This window comes from Hyperolius riggenbachi, chromosome 5 (genome assembly GCF_040937935.1).
Source record: "Hyperolius riggenbachi isolate aHypRig1 chromosome 5, aHypRig1.pri, whole genome shotgun sequence".
In the NCBI taxonomy this organism is placed as follows: Eukaryota; Metazoa; Chordata; class Amphibia; order Anura; family Hyperoliidae; genus Hyperolius; species Hyperolius riggenbachi.
Window position 1 is genome coordinate 39,591,996 of NC_090650.1, and position 17,785 is coordinate 39,609,780.

A 17,785-nucleotide genomic window follows, 5' to 3' on the forward strand; every position below is an offset into this window, starting at 1 on the left:
AGCTTGTGATCTTTCCATATAATGGACTAAGAATAAGTATACATGGACATTTGGATATCTTGTTTTTTAACATTATATTTTAGTAGTATATTGAGTAGGAGCAATTATGCACAATCTGAGGTTAACTAGGAGTATTAATTATTTTATGATTATTTGGCACTTCTTTTCAAGTTACTCTACCCGTCTCCTCTCATTGTGTTTGATCATGGGCTAATAGCCTACAGGATTTTGAGAAAGAGACCAGCCTATTCTAAGAAATTTTTTTAGAATGGGCTTACAGTTTTGGCAACTGGAAACAAATATGTAGACCATCTATACAGAATCTTTCTTTCGTGCATAATATACTACACCGTAATGCTGGGCATACACTATACGTTTCTGTGGCTCGATCACCCGCCGGATCGACTCCCGCCGCGCCCCCGCTCATCCCCGCGCGTGCCTGGATCGATTCCCCCTCGTCCCCGCAGGCGCTTCCTTATCTTGCACTCGTTTAGTTCCATTGTCCTGCCTGCGGGTATCGAGCGCGGAATCGATCCGGCGGGCAATTGGACATGTCGGAACTTATCAATCGAGCCATCAGCGGCTCAATTGATAAGAAAAAACGTATAGTGTATGCCCAGCATAACGGGCTTCATATTCCAGTGCCTTAATTGATCCTTCCTTTTCTGTTTTGAAGGAGCACCAATCCAAAAAAGTTCACTGATTGCCCTGATTTTAGCTGCAAATGTTTGACTACTAAAACTAGGTGATGGTTGCAGACTTGTTCCACCTACTGGAAGATGAATATCACTAAATCCTCAACAGGTCTAAAGGATCATTAATGATCAGCTAAGACCTTCAGCCCTGGAAAACCTTAATAAGTATAGTCCAAGTCTAGTCCAATATCTATACTTGACCCGAGGGGCGATTTTAATTAATTAATTTTTTTTTATTTTTTTTTTTGAGCCAAAGTACATTTTCATGTGTAGAAGACCTAACTGAACTCCTCTGTCTCTTGTAGGCCACTGGATCTCGCCTTGCCCTGCTAGCCCAGAACATTGCAAACCTGGGCACAGCCACCATAATATCTTTTATCTACGGGTGGCAATTGACGCTCCTCATCTTGGCCATCGTGCCCATCATCTCTGTTGCTGCCCTGATTGAAATGAAAACGTTTGCTGGGCATGCCAAGAAGGACAAAGAGGAGCTGGAGGTGGCAGGAAAAGTAAGTTAAGTTTGATTCCAAAATATCACTTATATCCAGCATGCAAGATCGTTAGATGACCGGGGGGCTCCAGTACACATGCTAGATTCTCACCGGAGGCATTCTTTATTACCAAGTTTATTAAGTTGTACCATGAGCCCAGGCACATTGATAAACGGTGAGCATCTGATGATAAGATGCGACTATTGTCATGTTATGTACCTGAAAAATGTGGCTTCCATAGCGATGTCAGTAACGAAGGTCGACCAACTATCCATCATTTGTCATTTTCTACCATTTCTTCATAGATTGCCACTGATGCTGTGGAAAACATCCGCACTGTTGTGTCTCTAACACGAGAGAGGAAGTTTGAAGAGATGTATGATGAGAAGCTGGTAAAACCCTACAAGTAAGTGACGCGCGTTCCTGTGTGTGCAGCTCATTTATACACATGTGCATGTGTGTTTGTGTGTGCAGTACTGTTTATCTTTATCATGGCCAGATTTGAGGCGTGACAACAAAGGCCATGGCCTAGATCACCAGGAAGCAAGGAGCGGGCAGTGGTCTGGCACACTAAGGCAGTTAAACTGTAAACTGCAGCAGTCACAAACTCAGTCTGCGGCCGCCCTGCTTCCACAGGGGTAAGCAGCAAAGCACCCCCAAGCACAGCACAGGAAAGTACACAGGATGGGGGAGAAGAAGACGAGAGCACAGTACCGGGGGAACAAACAGGACAGGTGGTGGACGGGGCAAATGGAGGGAGGCCGGGTTGGTCAAATTGTGCAGCCAAAGGGCCTGTACATACTGCTGCTCTTTTAAAATCGCATGCGTTTTTTAATCGCAAGGTCTTTTGGAAAATCACACATGCAGACAATGGGCTCGATTCACCAAAGCGTGCTAACACTTAGCACGCCAGTGAAAAGCAGCTTTGCATGTGTTATCATGCGTGTAAAGCTTTACGCGTGCAAAGTTTTGTGCGCATTACATTGCGTGCAAACCAGCTTAGCACGGGCGTGCTAAGCATACACTGTAATAGGTAATGCGCATACAGCGTTATGCCGTATGCGCAATAGAACAACACGCGAGCGGTAAAACTTTGCATGCGCAGTGGCTTGCACGCACGTTTGCACATGCAAAGCTTTTAGGCGTGATAACTCAGTTATCACCCTTTTGTGGATCAAGCCCTATTTGCCCAACTATCACACGTGCAGACAATCTGCCCAACTATCGTTCCAACTTATAAGTTGGGCATGTGTAAGGGCAATAAACGACTAGATGACCAACTGATAACAGCGATTCGCCCGATCCAGCCGGTGGATCTATTGACCAACTATCATGCAGGTCGGCCACGTGTGTACAAGTAGTTTGAACGACTTGTTGAACGAAAGTCGCGTGGTTGGTCGTTCGGTCATGCATTAACCTCCTGGGCTATAATCCCAAGCTGAGCTCGGGGTAAGCTGCCTCAGAGGATTTCTCAGCCCCTGGTGGGCCGATTTCCACACTTTGCTAGCTGCGTGTACAAGCCGATCGCCGCCACTCCGCGCCGATTCGCCGCTACTTGTCGCATTAGAGGCCCCCCCCCCCGAGACCCCTTGCGCAGTCTGGCCAATCACTGCCAGGCTGCGCTATGGGGTGGATCGGGACTCCCTCCGACGCCATGACGTCAATAATGTCATCCCGATCGTCGCCATGGCGACGGGGGAAGCCAAACAGGAAATCCCGTTCTGAATGGGATTCCCTGTTTGCTCTGATCGCCGGAGGCGATCGGAAGTGGTGGGGGGATGCCGCTGCACAGCGGCTATCATGTAGCTAACGCTAGGCTAGCTACATGATTAAAAAAAAAAATTTAAAAAGTGCTGCGCCGCCTCCCTGGCGATTTTATTGTATCACCAGGGAGGTTAAGTTGCACTTGTGTACGTACCTTTAGTAAAAGATAAAGGTATTTAGGTATTTGTTTTTCATTCATTTTTGGTTACTTATTATGTATTTATGCTATGGGAGGAGAGGAATTAATGTACAAATAAGTGAAGCTGGTAGGTAAAGTTGAAGAGTGCACCAAAAAAATATAGGTAAAAAGGCTATTTTACCAGCACTTTTGGACATTCGGAGCCAGATGCAATTGGAAATGTAATTATTAATGGTATTAAATTACAAAATAAGTCACGTTCTACTAAGACAGTGGTCCTCAAACTACGGCCCACAGGTCAACTACGGCCCCCTGAGGCTTTTTCACTGGCCTCCAAACACAAACTGTATAGCTTATAGATGTGGCTCACTGCACTTTAAATAGTGGCCCGCATATAGATAGCAATGCAGGCATCACCCATCCACATACTGTAGAAGCCAGCAAGCAGTCATTCGCTGGCTTCCAATCCAATTCTGCATCAGGTGACACTGCTATCCAACTGGATGGCAGGTTGTCACCTGGGTATGCTTCACTGTCTGGTGCACAAAGATGTTCTTCAAGTGCCGCATGACTGAATGACTGCTGCTGGGAGTTCTCCTCCAGGCATGATTGGGGGAATCAATACCTAGATTCAATGTAATGTTTTTCAACATCATTTTATGTGTGTTCCGGCCCCCCAGCAGTCTAAAGTAGGTTGATCCGGCCCTTGACCGAAAAAGGTTGGGGTCCCCTGTACTAAGATACAGAATATTTTACAATTGTGAGTTTCAGTATCTGGTAACCCACATTACCATGTGGAAAATGTAAACATTCGGTAAGCCAATAATGTTTGTTTTTTGCTTTATTTTAGTAACTCGGTTAAGAAGGCGCACATCCACGGAGTAACATTCGGGCTGTCTCAGGCCATCATGTTCTTCGCTTACGCCGGGTGCTTCCGCTTCGGTGCCTGGCTCATGGCAAATGGCCACATAACCATGGAAAATGTATTCCTGTAAGCAGATCTTAATGCCTATTTCAAATGATTGTTATAAATGCTCTTCAATAAGTGTAATGCAGCTCATAGCGGCCAGAAGCTACACCTTCTGTAACCACACCAAGTCTTTAGTGTTGGAGCTTAGTGCTATGTTCAAGCAGATAGGCACCCCCTGAAGAAAAACATGCAGAGAAAATTCATACAGCACCATCAGGAAATGCATCTAGCTTAGAACAGAGAGAATACGAAGTGAATACAATAAATGACAATCCCATAAAGATTACCATAACCTTTTACACACAGTGACTTCTTGTGGTTGTTTTACTATACTGCAGATTGACCATTTATGGCACAATCACGCCCAGGCGGCTGCTGCTGTGCTGCAGCGTGCACCTGTTTCGTGATTGGCCACCACCCGGTAGCCCGGAGATCAATGAATGGGTACACATTCCTGTTTTGCATAGCATTTTAATATGGAGGCTTTCTGGTCCTTTTTAGCCCCTTACACACTCCTAGGAGTTCTGGTTCACAATCAGCTTGCTGGGCAATGTGTAACTGAAGGTGATGAAAAGTTATTTTAAACAGAAGATGAAAAATGATCTTCTAGGGGAAAAAGTGGATTGAACAAGGGCCACAGTGTCAAAAATTTCCTTGAAACTTGACTAATTCGCTAAAGAGACTGTTTCCTCTCTCCAGGGTGTTCTCCGCCATCGTGTTCGGGGCCATGGCTTTGGGTCAGACCAGCTCCTTCGCTCCAGACTACGCGAAGGCCAAGATATCAGCAGCTCACATATTCAGCCTTCTAGAGAGACAGCCGCTCATAGACAGCTACAGCACCGCGGGGAATGCTCCTGTAAGTGATTTGGATCTTTATTCCCGAACTTGATTACGGGAAAGCCAGAAATTACTTCATTTCCAGGAGAGCCACGAATGTAATTACTCGCTTCATTATTATCATTTGCACTCTCCTAGACTTATCATTTAATATGCATCTAATCTTTTTTTATTTGCCCCAAAACAGTGATTCTTAAACTTCTTGGGGTAAGGGCACCCTTGATGGCATTTTAAGGCACCCCTCGGCAAAAACAACTACAGGTAGTCCCCGACTTACAAACGCCTGACTTACGAACGACCCGTCGATACGAACGGCATAGATTCAGTGTTTTCATGGGAACAAGCCCAAAAACATTTTTCAAATTGGACTTGTAGATTTTGAGAAAATTGATTACAAAAATTCAAAGAAAAAATGGCTTTTAAACTTGTAGAAGCAGGTACAGGGGGTAGAGGTGACACAGAGGGGGACACTGGAGGCACAGGGGACCGCGATAGCACATTGTTCCGACTTAAGAACAGATTCAGGTTAAGAACGAACCTACAGTCCCTATCTCGTTCGTTAACCAGGGACTACCAGTACCAAAATGGCATTATGACCCTTATTAGGCAGCCCCCCCCCAAATAGTCAGTGACCCCCATTGGACAGCATCCCCCACTCCAGTTAGTCAGTGAGGCAGCATTCCCCCCATTATGCAGCATCCCTCCTGGATGAACATGACAGGGATATAGAGTCAATCTTGCAGAAGAGCACATAGACATTTCCCCACATGGGGGCTGCAGTTAGCAACACGCCCTTTAATTATGCAGCATCACCTCAGCACCCCCTCCAGATTGTAAGTGACGCCCATTAGCTAACATTTCCTTTCCTATCCAGGCCAAGGCGCACTGATCTGCCGCTCCACCCCGATTCCTCTAATGTCCAACTTCAACCACAGACTTAAGGGGAAGTGGCAGGTAATGCAGCCACATGGTATATCAATGTGCGGTTGCCTTACCTGATGGCAATCCACAATGGATGGGGATGAACGCCGAGGCACATCTGGGAGGTGCTCAAGGCGCACCATAGTGCCGTGGCACCCAGTTTGAGAACCCTAACCCTAAAAGATAAACCACTGTTGATCTGTACTTGATCTCAATTGTGCATCTGTGTAGAAGCACTGCCTAGGGATCCAATATGGAAGCCATAGAAGCTCTCCAGATTAGTTCCTGGGGTAGGTTACAAGCATTTATTGAACAGGCTAAAAGTGCATGCAGTGACCCGACGCGTTTCACAAGAATCAACCTTGTTTCATCAGACGCAGAGCTCCGTCATTCAAGCAAAGATGCGCACGCCGATCTCCTGCAAAGCCCCGCCCCAGGCCTTCACGACAATCGGCGTGGAGCGGTCTAAAAGTGGTTAAAGGACCACTATGACAAAAAAAGAAGAAGTATGTTTCTTCCAGACTAAAATGAGACATAAATGACCTTTCTCCTATGCTGCTGTCACTGGTGCAGCACATACCAGGCATCCTGGGGATCAGGGAGGAGATGCTGTCTTGGAGGAAGCAGTGAGAGGTAAGTGAAGTGCCAGTGCCTGCAATACACAGCCCTATGAGTCTCTCCTATCCGGGTCTGGCTTTGCACTCGCACGGCCAGACTGGTGGCAAAAAGTCTAGAACTGGCCCTGAACGCAGTAGTTGCTCACTTTGATTGGTCCGTATCCAGGCTGCATACATTTACAGCTTCTGCCTATTCTGACATATGCTTTTATTGCCTGCAGGAAGACTGTGATGGAAATGTCACATTCCAGGGGGTGCACTTCAATTACCCCACCCGACCAGATGTGAAGGTGCTGCAAGGGCTGGACGTCACCGTGACAAAAGGCCAAACCCTGGCGCTGGTGGGCAGCAGTGGCTGCGGGAAGAGTACCACCGTCCAGCTGCTGGAGAGGTTCTATGACCCCTTTGATGGAGGAGTGGTAAGCATGGAATCCATAACAGACAATAAACCAATGGAACTACATCCTAAGTGGTACTGATGCCATTGACATCCCTCTATGTGAAGTAACTCACAGGTCAAACTATTTGAAGTCCTGTTTGGCTTATACCTCTGCTACACTGCATAGCTGGAAATCACTAATGATTTTTAAGGTTAGATGATTGAATATAGCACAATAAAAATGGAATGCCTGACTCCCAGCCAAAAGACTGTCTATGTCAATGCCTCAACTGCCATATATTCAGCAATTTTGTCCAGCCGGTCCTGTAATTCAGATAAGCCAACCACACAGAACATTCCGGCATAAGCAGCTCTGTGCTCACACCTTTCACTTCTCTGCAGCTGTGCAGTGCAGTCTGGCCAAAGCCCTTCCCTCAGCACACTTATTGGATATTGCAAGTCACCAGCTAATCTATGAGCTCATTATTCTGCTCTCCCCACCTGTTATCTGGCTCAATGTGCAATGTAGCCAAGCCTGACTTCCCCTTTCCAGCATGTGCAGCTGTGCTGTGTGATTTTTCTGCGGCCCATAACAATTTGTGACATTTCGCATGCAAAAAACGCATTTGTTGCTTAACACCATAAGTGTGCTCCTTGCATGGCTGTGATTGGAGCACTGTAGTCTTGCATGGCTGTGATTGGAGCACTGTTGCCTTGCATGGCTGTGATTGGAGCACTGTAGCTTTGCATGGCTGTGATTGGAGCACTGTAGCCTTGCATGGCTGTGATTGGAGCACTGCAGCCTTGCATGGCTGTGATTGGAGCACTGTAGCCTTGCATGGCTGTGATTGGTGCACTGTAGCCTTGCATGGCTGTGATTGGAGCATAGCATGGCTGTGATTGGAGCACTGTAGCCCCGCATGGCTGTGATTGGAGCACTGTAGCCTCGCATGGCTGTGATTGGAGCACTGTAGTCTCGCATGGCTGTGATTGGAGCACTGTAGTCTCGCATGGCTGTGATTTGAGCACTGTAGCCTCGCATGGCTGTGATTGGAGCACTGTAGCCTCGCATGGCTGTGATTGGAGCACTGTAGCCTCGCATGGCTGTGATTGGAGCACTGTAGCCTCGCATGGCTGTGATTGGAGCACTGTAGCCTCACATGGCTGTGATTGGAGCACTGTAGCATGGCATGGCTGTGATTGGAGCACTGTAGCCTCGCATGGCTGTGATTGGAGCACTGTAGCCTCGCATGGCTGTGATTGGAGCACTGTAGTCTCGCATGGCTGTGATTGGAGCACTGTAGCATGGCATGGCTGTGATTGGAGCACTGTGTGACAATCCTTCCTTTGTGTCTCTGGCAGTGTGTGGACGGTGGTGATCTGAGGAGTTTGAACATCCAGTGGCTGCGGGCACAGATGGGCATCGTGTCTCAGGAACCCATCCTGTTTGACTGCAGCATAGCGGAGAACATCGCCTATGGAGACAACAGCCGGAGGGTGTCACAGGAGGAGATTGAGAAGGCAGCCAAAGAGGCCAATATCCAGAGCTTCATCGAGTCTTTGCCCGACGTGAGTATCAGCTGAGCACTAAATTGCAATCACTCTGCCTGCACCAATTTGCTAGCTATTTTGATTTATTTTTAGGTATAGGATCACCACAAAATCTCTTTTCAATCGCTATAGATAGCGATTTCAAAGTGATTATTGCAGTGCTTTTACTACCGAGAAACCACCAGCTTACCCAAAATCCCTTGCAGAACTTTGAAAACTTAAAGGGACTTTAACCAAGGATTGAACTTCATTCCAATCAGTAGCTGATACCCCCTCTCCCATGATAAATCTTTACTTTTTCTTGATTAGATCATCAGGGTGGTCTGTATGGCTGATAATGTGGTGAAACCACTTAAACAGTGTGATGTCATGACCATGGTCCTGACATTTTGCTGTCTTTGATCCTTGTTGCATTGTGGGAAATAACAGCTGTTTCCAACTGACTAGCAACCGGTATTTCCCTCTGTGCATAAAGCTGGCCACTAACGGTCCAATTTCTAGCGAAAAATCGTTCGAGCGATCAGAAATTCTGATCGGACGAAAAATCGTTCACTACACCATCAACTAACCGATAATTGCTTCCTATCTATCACGACCACCAAGAAAATCCAAATTTTCGACATTTTTTTCACTCGTTCATAATCGATTGTGTCCAGCAATGGAGATTATTTACAACCAATCCGATCAGAATTTCTGATCGCTCGAACGATTTTTCGCTAGAAATTGGACCGTTAGTGGCCAGCTTAAGTATATCTATAAAAAAAACAAAAAAAAAACCTTTTAGCCTATCGCGTTGTTACGGGGAGTGGTTATAAATAATGGCAGTTGGTTTTGTCTAGTTTTTTTCTTGTCTGCCAGTAGTAAAGAAGATGACCGTCTAACCTCTGCCATAGTGCGAGAACAGTTTTGGAGGAACTAATAAACTTATCAGAATGTTTTTGGGGTGTGCGTGGAAACCATACAACCTGGAGGAAACCCATGCAACCATGGGGATAACATACAGACTCCATGCAAATAGAGTCCTGTCCCAGTAGTGCTATCCACTATGCCATGTACACAACTCATCACACAACAGTGAGCTTCCTCTCCTGACTCAGTACTTCCTGTGTAACAGGGCTACAACACCCGTGTTGGAGATAAGGGCACCCAGCTGTCCGGAGGTCAGAAGCAGAGGATCGCCATCGCACGTGCGCTCATCCGACGACCTAAAATCCTTCTGCTGGACGAGGCCACGTCCGCCCTAGATACTGAAAGTGAAAAGGTAAAGAGAACCTCCTCTATTGCTTACTACTATAACTAATGAACAGTGATGAGCGAAAATGCCGATATTGTTTTCACATTATTTTTTGCAATAATAATGTTCATTTCAAGTGAAAAATGGCATCAAAAATCTTTTTTGTTTTTCATGCATTTTCATGGTAAAATAAACTATTTTTCATGTTTTGGCAGTAAAAAAACGATTTTATTTTTCAGGTTTTCACAAATGTTTACCATATTACGAAAATACAATGTATTTTTTGCAAAAAATGTTCTTGAAATCAAGAGTGCCATTTTCCATGCGAAAATGACTGGCAAAAATTTGAGAGCAACACTGCTAATGAAACAGTCTGAGCTTTGTATGCTACAATCACTTTATCAGTAGGGATGGCTCAGCCTTGGAGATCAGTTTGATCAGCTGATAGATTTGTAAGGCTCTGATTTGCTGGTCAGGATCATGTGTTAAACCAGGAAGTCATCACAGCAAATCAGAATCTTACAAATCTATCAGCTGATCAAACTGATCATGTGCTTCTCCAGGAGTTCTCCAAGGCTGGGCCATCTCTATTTATCAGACCTTGGGCTAGATTCACAAAAGCGTGATAACTGATAGCACAGCCGTCCTATGCAGTTACCACGGGATCTGATGTGCGCGAAGGTTGACGCGCAAAACCGTGCTTGATAGCGCGCAAACCTTCGTTTAGCAAGCCTTTACGCGCACAAGCCTTCGCGCGCGTCAGATCACGTGGTAACTGCATAGCACGGCTGTGCTGTCAGTTATCATGCTTTTGTGAATCAAACCCCAAGAGCACCAAATGCTTCCACGTGGCGCAGGTAATTGTGGTAATCAGGCTCAGATGGGTTTGTATCTTAAAGAGAACCCGAGGCGGGGTTCTAACAATGCAATTCACATACAGAGGCTGGGTCTGCCTATACAGCCCAGCCTCTGTTGCTATTTCAATCCCCCCTAACTTCCCCCTGCGCTCTGTAATCAGCCATAAATAACAGCCGCGCTGCTGACACACAGTGTGTGAGAGCGGGCTGTGTTTATCTCTGTACTGTCAGTCTGCCGCTCCCCCCGCCTCCTGCATAGCTCCGGACCCTGCCCGCATCCCTTCCCTCCCCGCTGATTGGAGGTAAGCGATGCAGGCGGGGACCGGAGCTCTGCAGGAGGCGCAGGGAGCGGCAGACTGACAGGCAGGGCCGGCCCGCCCATGAGGCGGGGTGAGGCGGGTTCCTCAGGCGGCAGGAAGTGGAGGGGCGGCACCAGATGAAGTGGCTGACTGGCTGTGATAGCGGGGGAAGCCAGAGCCGCAGTGAGGGCAGCCCGACCTCTCCCTCCCTCTCCCCGGGCCACCCTCCATGCTCCCCCCTCGGAGTGCAGGCAGCAGAGTTAGCGCGCAGGGAAGCGCTGCTGTACACAGCTGTTACTCACCTCCCTGGATCCGATCGCCGCTCCCGCCCTGCTGGTATCCTCTCTGCCTAGCCGGCTGATACACACGCGGCTGCTTCCTGTGTAAACAGGAAGCAGCCGCGTGTGTATCAGCGGCTACATTGCAGAGAGGAGACCAGCAGGGCGGGAGCGGCGATCGGATCCAGGGAGGTGAGTAACAGCTGTGTACAGCAGCGCTTCCCTGCGCGCTAACTCTGCTGCCTGCACTCCGAGGGGGGAGCATGGAGGGCTGCCCGGGGAGAGGGAGGGAGAGGTCGGGCTGCCCTCCCCGCGGCTCCGGCTCCCCCCTCCGCCATTATGAGGGGTCACCTACCTACTTAACCTATACTGGGCAAGCTACCTATCTATCCTATACTGGGGGGCACCTACCTAATCTAACCTGTTTTGGGGGCAGCTATCTATCCTATACTGGGGGGCACCTACCTAATCTAACCTGTACTGGGGGCAGCTACCTATCTAACCTATACTGGGGGGCACCTACCTAATCTAACCTATACTGGGGGCCAGCTACCTATCTATCCTATACTGGGGGGCAGCTACCTATCTAACCTATACTGGGGGGCAGCTACCTATCTAACCTATACTGGGGGGCAGCTACCTATCTAACCTATACTGGGGGGCAGCTACCTATCTAACCTACACTGGGGGGCAGCTACCTATCTAACCTATACTGGGGGCAGCTACCTATCTATCCTATACTGGGGGGCACCTACCTAATCTAACCTGTACTGGGGGCAGCTACCTATCTATCCTGTACTGGGGGGCACCTACCTAATCTAACCTGTACTGGGGGGCAGCTACCTATCTAACCTATACTGGGGGGCAGCTACCTATCTATCCTATACTGGGGGGCACCTACCTATCTAACCTATACTGGGGGGCAGCTACCTATCTAACCTATGCTGGGGGGAAGCTACCTATCTCCTATACTGGGGGGCAGCTACCTATCTAACCTATACTGGGGGGCAGCTACCTATCTAACCTACACTGGGGGGCAGCTACCTATCTAACCTATACTGGGGGCAGCTACCTATCTATCCTATACTGGGGGGCACCTACCTAATCTTACCTGTACTGGGGGCAGCTACCTATCTATCCTGTACTGGGAGGCACCTACCTAATCTAACCTGTACTGGGGGGCAGCTACCTATCTAACCTATACTGGGGGGCAGCTACCTATCTAACCTATACTGGGGGCAGCTACCTATGTATCCTATACTGGGGGGCACCTACCTAATCTAACCTGTACTGGGGGCAGCTACCTATCTATCCTGTACTGGGGGGCACCTACCTAATCTTACCTGTACTGGGGGGCAGCTACCTATCTAACCTATACTGGGGGGCAGCTACCTATCTAACCTATACTGGGGGGCACCTACCTATCTAACCTATACTGGGGGGCAGCTACCTATCTAACCTATACTGGGGGGCAGCTACCTATCTAACCTATGCTGGGGGGCAGCTACCTATCTCCTATACTGGGGGGCAGCTACCTATCTAACCTATACTGGGGGGCAGCTACCTATCTAACCTACACTGAGGGGCAGCTACCTATCTAACCTATACTGGGGGCAGCTACCTATCTATCCTATACTGGGGGGCACCTACCTAATCTAACCTGTACTGGGGGCAGCTACCTATCTATCCTGTACTGGGGGGCACCTACCTAATCTAACCTGTACTGGGGGGCAGCTACCTATCTAACCTATACTGGGGGCAGCTACCTATCTATCCTATACTGGGGGGCACCTACCTAATCTAACCTGTACTGGGGGCAGCTACCTATCTATCCTATATTGGGGGGCACCTACCTAATCTAACCTGTACTGGGGGCAGCTACCTATCTATCCTATACTGGGGGGCACCTACCTAATCTAACCTGTACTGGGGGGCAGCTACCTATCTAACCTATACTGGGGGGCAGCTACCTATCTAACCTATACTGGGGGGCAGCTACCTATCTAACCTATGCTGGGGGGCAGCTACCTGTCTAACCTATGCTGAGGGCAGCTACCTATCTAATCTATACCGGGGGCACCTACCTAATCTAACCTGTACTGGGGGCACCTACCTAATCTAACCTATACTGAAGGGCAGCGACCTAATCTAACCTATACTGGGAGGAATCTACCTATCTAACCTATACAGGGGGCACTTATCTAACCTGTATTGGGGGCACCTACCTACCTACCTAGCTAGCCTATACAGGTGGCAACTATACTGGCTACCTATACTGGGGGCACCTACCTAACTAACCTATACTGGGGGTACCTACCTATCTAACCTATGCTGGGGGCAACTATACTGGCTACCAATATTGGAGGCACCTACCTAGCTAACCTGTACTGGGGGCACCTACTTATCTAACTTATACGGGGGGGGGGGGGGGCGCCATTACGATCTTTGCCTCAGGCAGCAGAAAGTCCAGGACCGGCCCTGCTGACAGGACAGATGCAAACACAGCCCGCTGCGACACGATTTGTGTCTGCAGCGTGGCTGTGATTTATGGCTGATTACAGAGTACAGGGGGAAGTTACGGGGGATTTAAATAGCAACAGAGGCTGGGCAGTATAGGCAGACCCAGCCTCTGTATGTGGATTGCATTGTTAGAACCCCGCCTCGGGATCTTTTTAAAGTGAACCTGAGACAGGGCCACATGAATAAAATACACATACCTGAGGCTTCCTCCAGCCCCCTCCAGCCTGATCACTCCCACGCCGCCCTCTTCTCTCTCTCCATTTGCCCAGTACTGGCCCTGGAAAATCCATCAGGCAGGGCCAGTCGGTGCAGTCTGGCCAGGCCCGCTCCCCTGTCTCGTTCCCATCGCAGGGAGTGTTCTGCGCCGGCACAGAACACTCCCAGTGTTATTAACGCGGTGGGAGCACGCATACGGCCAGGCCATGTATGTGCAGTAGCCCTGGACCGGAGAAAATTCCGGGGCCAATTGTGGAAGAACGCTCAGTCAGAAGAGGGCGGTGTGGGAGCGATCAGGCCGAAGGGGGCTGGAGGAAGCCTCAGGCATGATGTATATTTTTTTGATGTGGCCCCGTCTCAGAGTCACTTTAAAGTGAACCAGAGACGAAGCACCCTCATGTATTTTACCATATACTGTAAATCACTGGGAACATTAGAGAAAACACTTACCCTCCTCTCTGTTTCATCCTTCACTGCTCAGCCCTGATAAAATCCCCGACTGAGCATTCAGTCTGGCTTTGCTCAGAAATCATTATAGCAGAGCCAGAAGGGGGCAGGCTTGGGCTTGAAAAGACATCAGAAGACAGACTCAGCTATAATGATTCCTGAGCAAAGCCAGACTGAATGCTCAGTCAGGGATTTTATCAGGGCTGATTAGAAGCAGGTTGAGCAGTGAAGGATGAAGCAGAGAGCAGGGTAGGTGTTTTCTCTAATGTTCCCACTGATATAAATGGTGAAATACATGAGGGTGTTTTGTCTCTGGTTCACTTTAACCATTTAATGGCAAGCATTCGTATTAAAACGTCATGCTTTAGCCTATTAATGGCAACATGACGTTTTAATACATCGCGCGTTCCCACCGCCGCCCCGCATGTGTCCGCACCGCTACCGCCGCCATTACCGTCTGGTTTCCGTGCTATGTGATTGGGGAAGAGGACCGAGCGGTCCTCTACCCAATCGCAGTGCCTGGAGTGAATGGACGTAACCGCGAACGGTGGCTACGTCCATTCACAAAAACAGGAAATTGTTACAAGTTTAATAAAGTGTAAAAAAAAAAGTGATCACTTCCTATTACAGAGAGTGTTCACTAGCGCCATCTTGTGGCCAAAAAGTATATTACACATACAGGCACATACATAATATGAACATACACAGTATTAATAAATTAATAGATTACACTTCCAACCCCCCCCCCCCCCCCCCAAAAAAAAAAAAACCTTGTAAAAAAAAAATCAACTTCAAATCAATAAATAGTTGCCTTAGGGACTCAGCTTTTTTCAATCTATATTTTATGTGGGAACATGTATTTTACTTTATTACATAGGGGCTTGTAATTATGGCCAGAACAACAAAAAAAACCCAGAAAAATAACACCTATATTTCAAAATAATATATTGTCGCCATACATTGTGATAGGGATATAATTTAAACGGTTTAATAATCAGGACAACTGGGCAAATAAAATGAGTTGGTTTTATCCACTGGAGAATGTTTAATTTTAAAACTATAATGGCTGAAATCTGAGAAATAATGATTTTTTTCCATCATTTTTGTATTTTTCCCATTAAAACGCATTTAGAATAAAAAAATTCTTAGCAAAATGTACTAACCACAAAAAGCTTAATTGGTGGCGAAAAAAACGAGGTATAGATCATTTTCTTGTGAGAAGTTGTAATTAAGTTATTAGGGAATAAAATGGAGGAGCACTGACAGGTGAAAATTGCTCTGGTCCGTTAGGGTAAAAACCCTTGGGGGTGAACTGGTTAAAGGACACCCGAGACGAAAATAAACTAATGAAAGAAACAATTGTATCTACCTTCCTTCTCCTAAAAATGACTTAAGATATTCCACAGTTTTAATTGATGTTTAAATCTACTTTTACGTTTTAACTGTTTTATTGTTTTTGCTCAATGACACATTCATTGAAGTATGCCAGAGCTAAAATGTATGAACTGTTGACCCTTTTTATCTCTTTCCTGCTCTCAGAAGCCATTTTCTGCTAGGAAAGTGTTTTATAGTTGGAATTCCCTATCAGTGAGGGTCACACTGTAGTCACTTTCTGTCTGAGTCAGGACTGAGTCAGCCACTTACATGCCTGATATTTAACTCTTTCAGGCAGAGAAAGAAAAGGGGAACACAGCATACCTATTTGTGTGCTCGGCGCTGTACATACCCATGCCTATCTCATCATGTTACATGTCACCTCAGGTATCCTTTAATGATGACAGAGAGGATCACTGTGGTTTTAATGATAAAACTACATCTTTTGGTTCTGAATTCTTTATGCTATGCATGGTGAGGGGTGTGGTGGGGGCGTGGTTAGAGGTGTGGCAGGGGCGTGTCTTAAACTGTACTTCTTGCTTGTCTCAAAAAGTTGGGAGGCATGCAATCTGTTACCTAGTCAAACTGATCACATGATTCTCCATGTGTTCTGTTGCCTACAAACAATATTAGTAAATGCAGAGCTGAATCATCCGCAGAGCAGACCTAGGCAGTTGTCTAGGGCCTGGAGAGAGTCTAGGGGCCTTACTAAAAAAGCAACAACTGCTAACTTGCCTAGGGCAATTTCATCTTAATTTTTTTTTCAGTTAATGAACCCTAATGTATCTGTTCTTCTCCTTCTAGGTGGTCCAGGAAGCCCTGGATAGAGCTCGGGAGGGCCGCACGTGTATAGTGATCGCCCATCGCCTCTCCACCATTCAGAACGCGGACAAAATCGCCGTCATCCAGAATGGAAAGGTGGTGGAACAAGGGACGCATCAACAGCTGCTGCAGCTCAAGGGCTTCTACCACTCCCTGGTCTCTATACAGCTTGGTGGCTCTACATGAGTGGACGTTACCTTGCCTGACGCGTCAGGAGGACATTAGCAGACGTGGATGGTATTATCTGAAGCCAAAGATCTCATAGGACCATCTCTGTGGGCAACGTTCCTGCCAAACCAACAGGACTAATCGAAATGCAGAACTCTCTCTTCATTGCTCTAGCATGGAACAGAACTGTCACCAAGGCCAGCCCCTTAGGAAAGCCACCTTGGTGTAAAAGACTCCAGACAGGACTAAAATCAAAAAAAGAAAAAAAAATATTTGTTGTATGCCCAGTCTCTATCTTCAAGGAGTTCCTTTAATCAATGCACTGAAAGAAAAAAAGGTTGTTAGCAACTGTGTGGATTTGCACTGACCAACATGTAGGAGTACCTGCTGCTTCCTATGATTGCTCTGCCCACCGTGGCCTCTTTCAAACCTTCAGCAGACAGGTGGAGGGCCCACATCTGTCAAATGCTGCGTGGTCCTGCTGGACACCGGCGAGTTTTCAAGTGGTGGGGCCTGTGCGTTGCATGCCTAGCTGTGTCATGCAGAGCCGGATGATCCACACGGCAACTTAGCCAGGTGCCTAGGGCCTGGGGAGAGTCTAGGGGCCCGGTTTATGCTAGCCCCAACACATAACCATAAAAGCCAGGTGGCCATCAAGGATGGGCCAAAAGCTTTTGCTTGCCTTGGGTCCCATTTCACCTTAAAGGACAACTATAGTAAGAAGTATATATAGACTGCCATATTTATTTCCTTTTTGAGCAAGACTAGTTGCCTAGCTGTCCCGCTGATCCTCTGCCTCTAATACTTTTAGCCATAGACCCTGAACAAGCATGCAGGAGATCAGGTGTTTCTGACAAATTTAGACAGATATGACAAGATTAGCTGCGTGCTTGTTTCAGGTGTTATTCAAATTCTGTAGCCAAATAGATCAGCAGGCTAGCCTGGCAACTGGTATAGCTTAAAGAAAATCTGTAACGAAAAAACCTCCCCTGGGGGGTACTCACCTCGGGTGGGGACAGCCTCCGGATCCTATTGAGGCTTCCCCCGTCCTCCTGTGTCCCACGGTGGATATCCTTCCGGAGCGGCGGCGATGTAAATATTTACCTCTGTGGCTCCAGCACAGGCGCAGTATCCGCTCCTTCCCACGGAGATAGGCGGAAATAGCCGATCTCCGTCGGGCCGCTCTACTGTGCAGGCGCAAGTCGC

General features: G+C 47.5%; 1 protein-coding gene across 5 annotated transcripts in view; it reads left to right on the forward strand.

Annotated features, from left to right (window-relative positions):
- Window positions 1-16,851, forward strand: part of ABCB1 (ATP binding cassette subfamily B member 1) — a 148,119-nt gene extending 131,268 nt beyond the window's left edge. For 3 of the 5 annotated variants that reach the window (XM_068235515.1, XM_068235514.1, XM_068235516.1), the window contains 8 exons: window positions 1,001-1,204; window positions 1,492-1,592; window positions 3,940-4,080; window positions 4,759-4,915; window positions 6,656-6,853; window positions 8,176-8,382; window positions 9,479-9,625; window positions 16,394-16,851. In XM_068235515.1, the coding sequence (XP_068091616.1) occupies window positions 1,001-1,204; window positions 1,492-1,592; window positions 3,940-4,080; window positions 4,759-4,915; window positions 6,656-6,853; window positions 8,176-8,382; window positions 9,479-9,625; window positions 16,394-16,597 (1,359 nt within the window). In that variant the 3' untranslated portion in view covers window positions 16,598-16,851. Of the gene's footprint in view, window positions 1-1,000; window positions 1,205-1,491; window positions 1,593-1,760; window positions 1,921-3,939; window positions 4,081-4,758; window positions 4,916-6,655; window positions 6,854-8,175; window positions 8,383-9,478; window positions 9,626-16,393 lie in introns of those variants that run through there. The other 2 variants (XM_068235518.1, XM_068235517.1) reach the window with 2 other exon arrangements.
- Window positions 16,852-17,785: the final 934 nt, after the last annotated feature.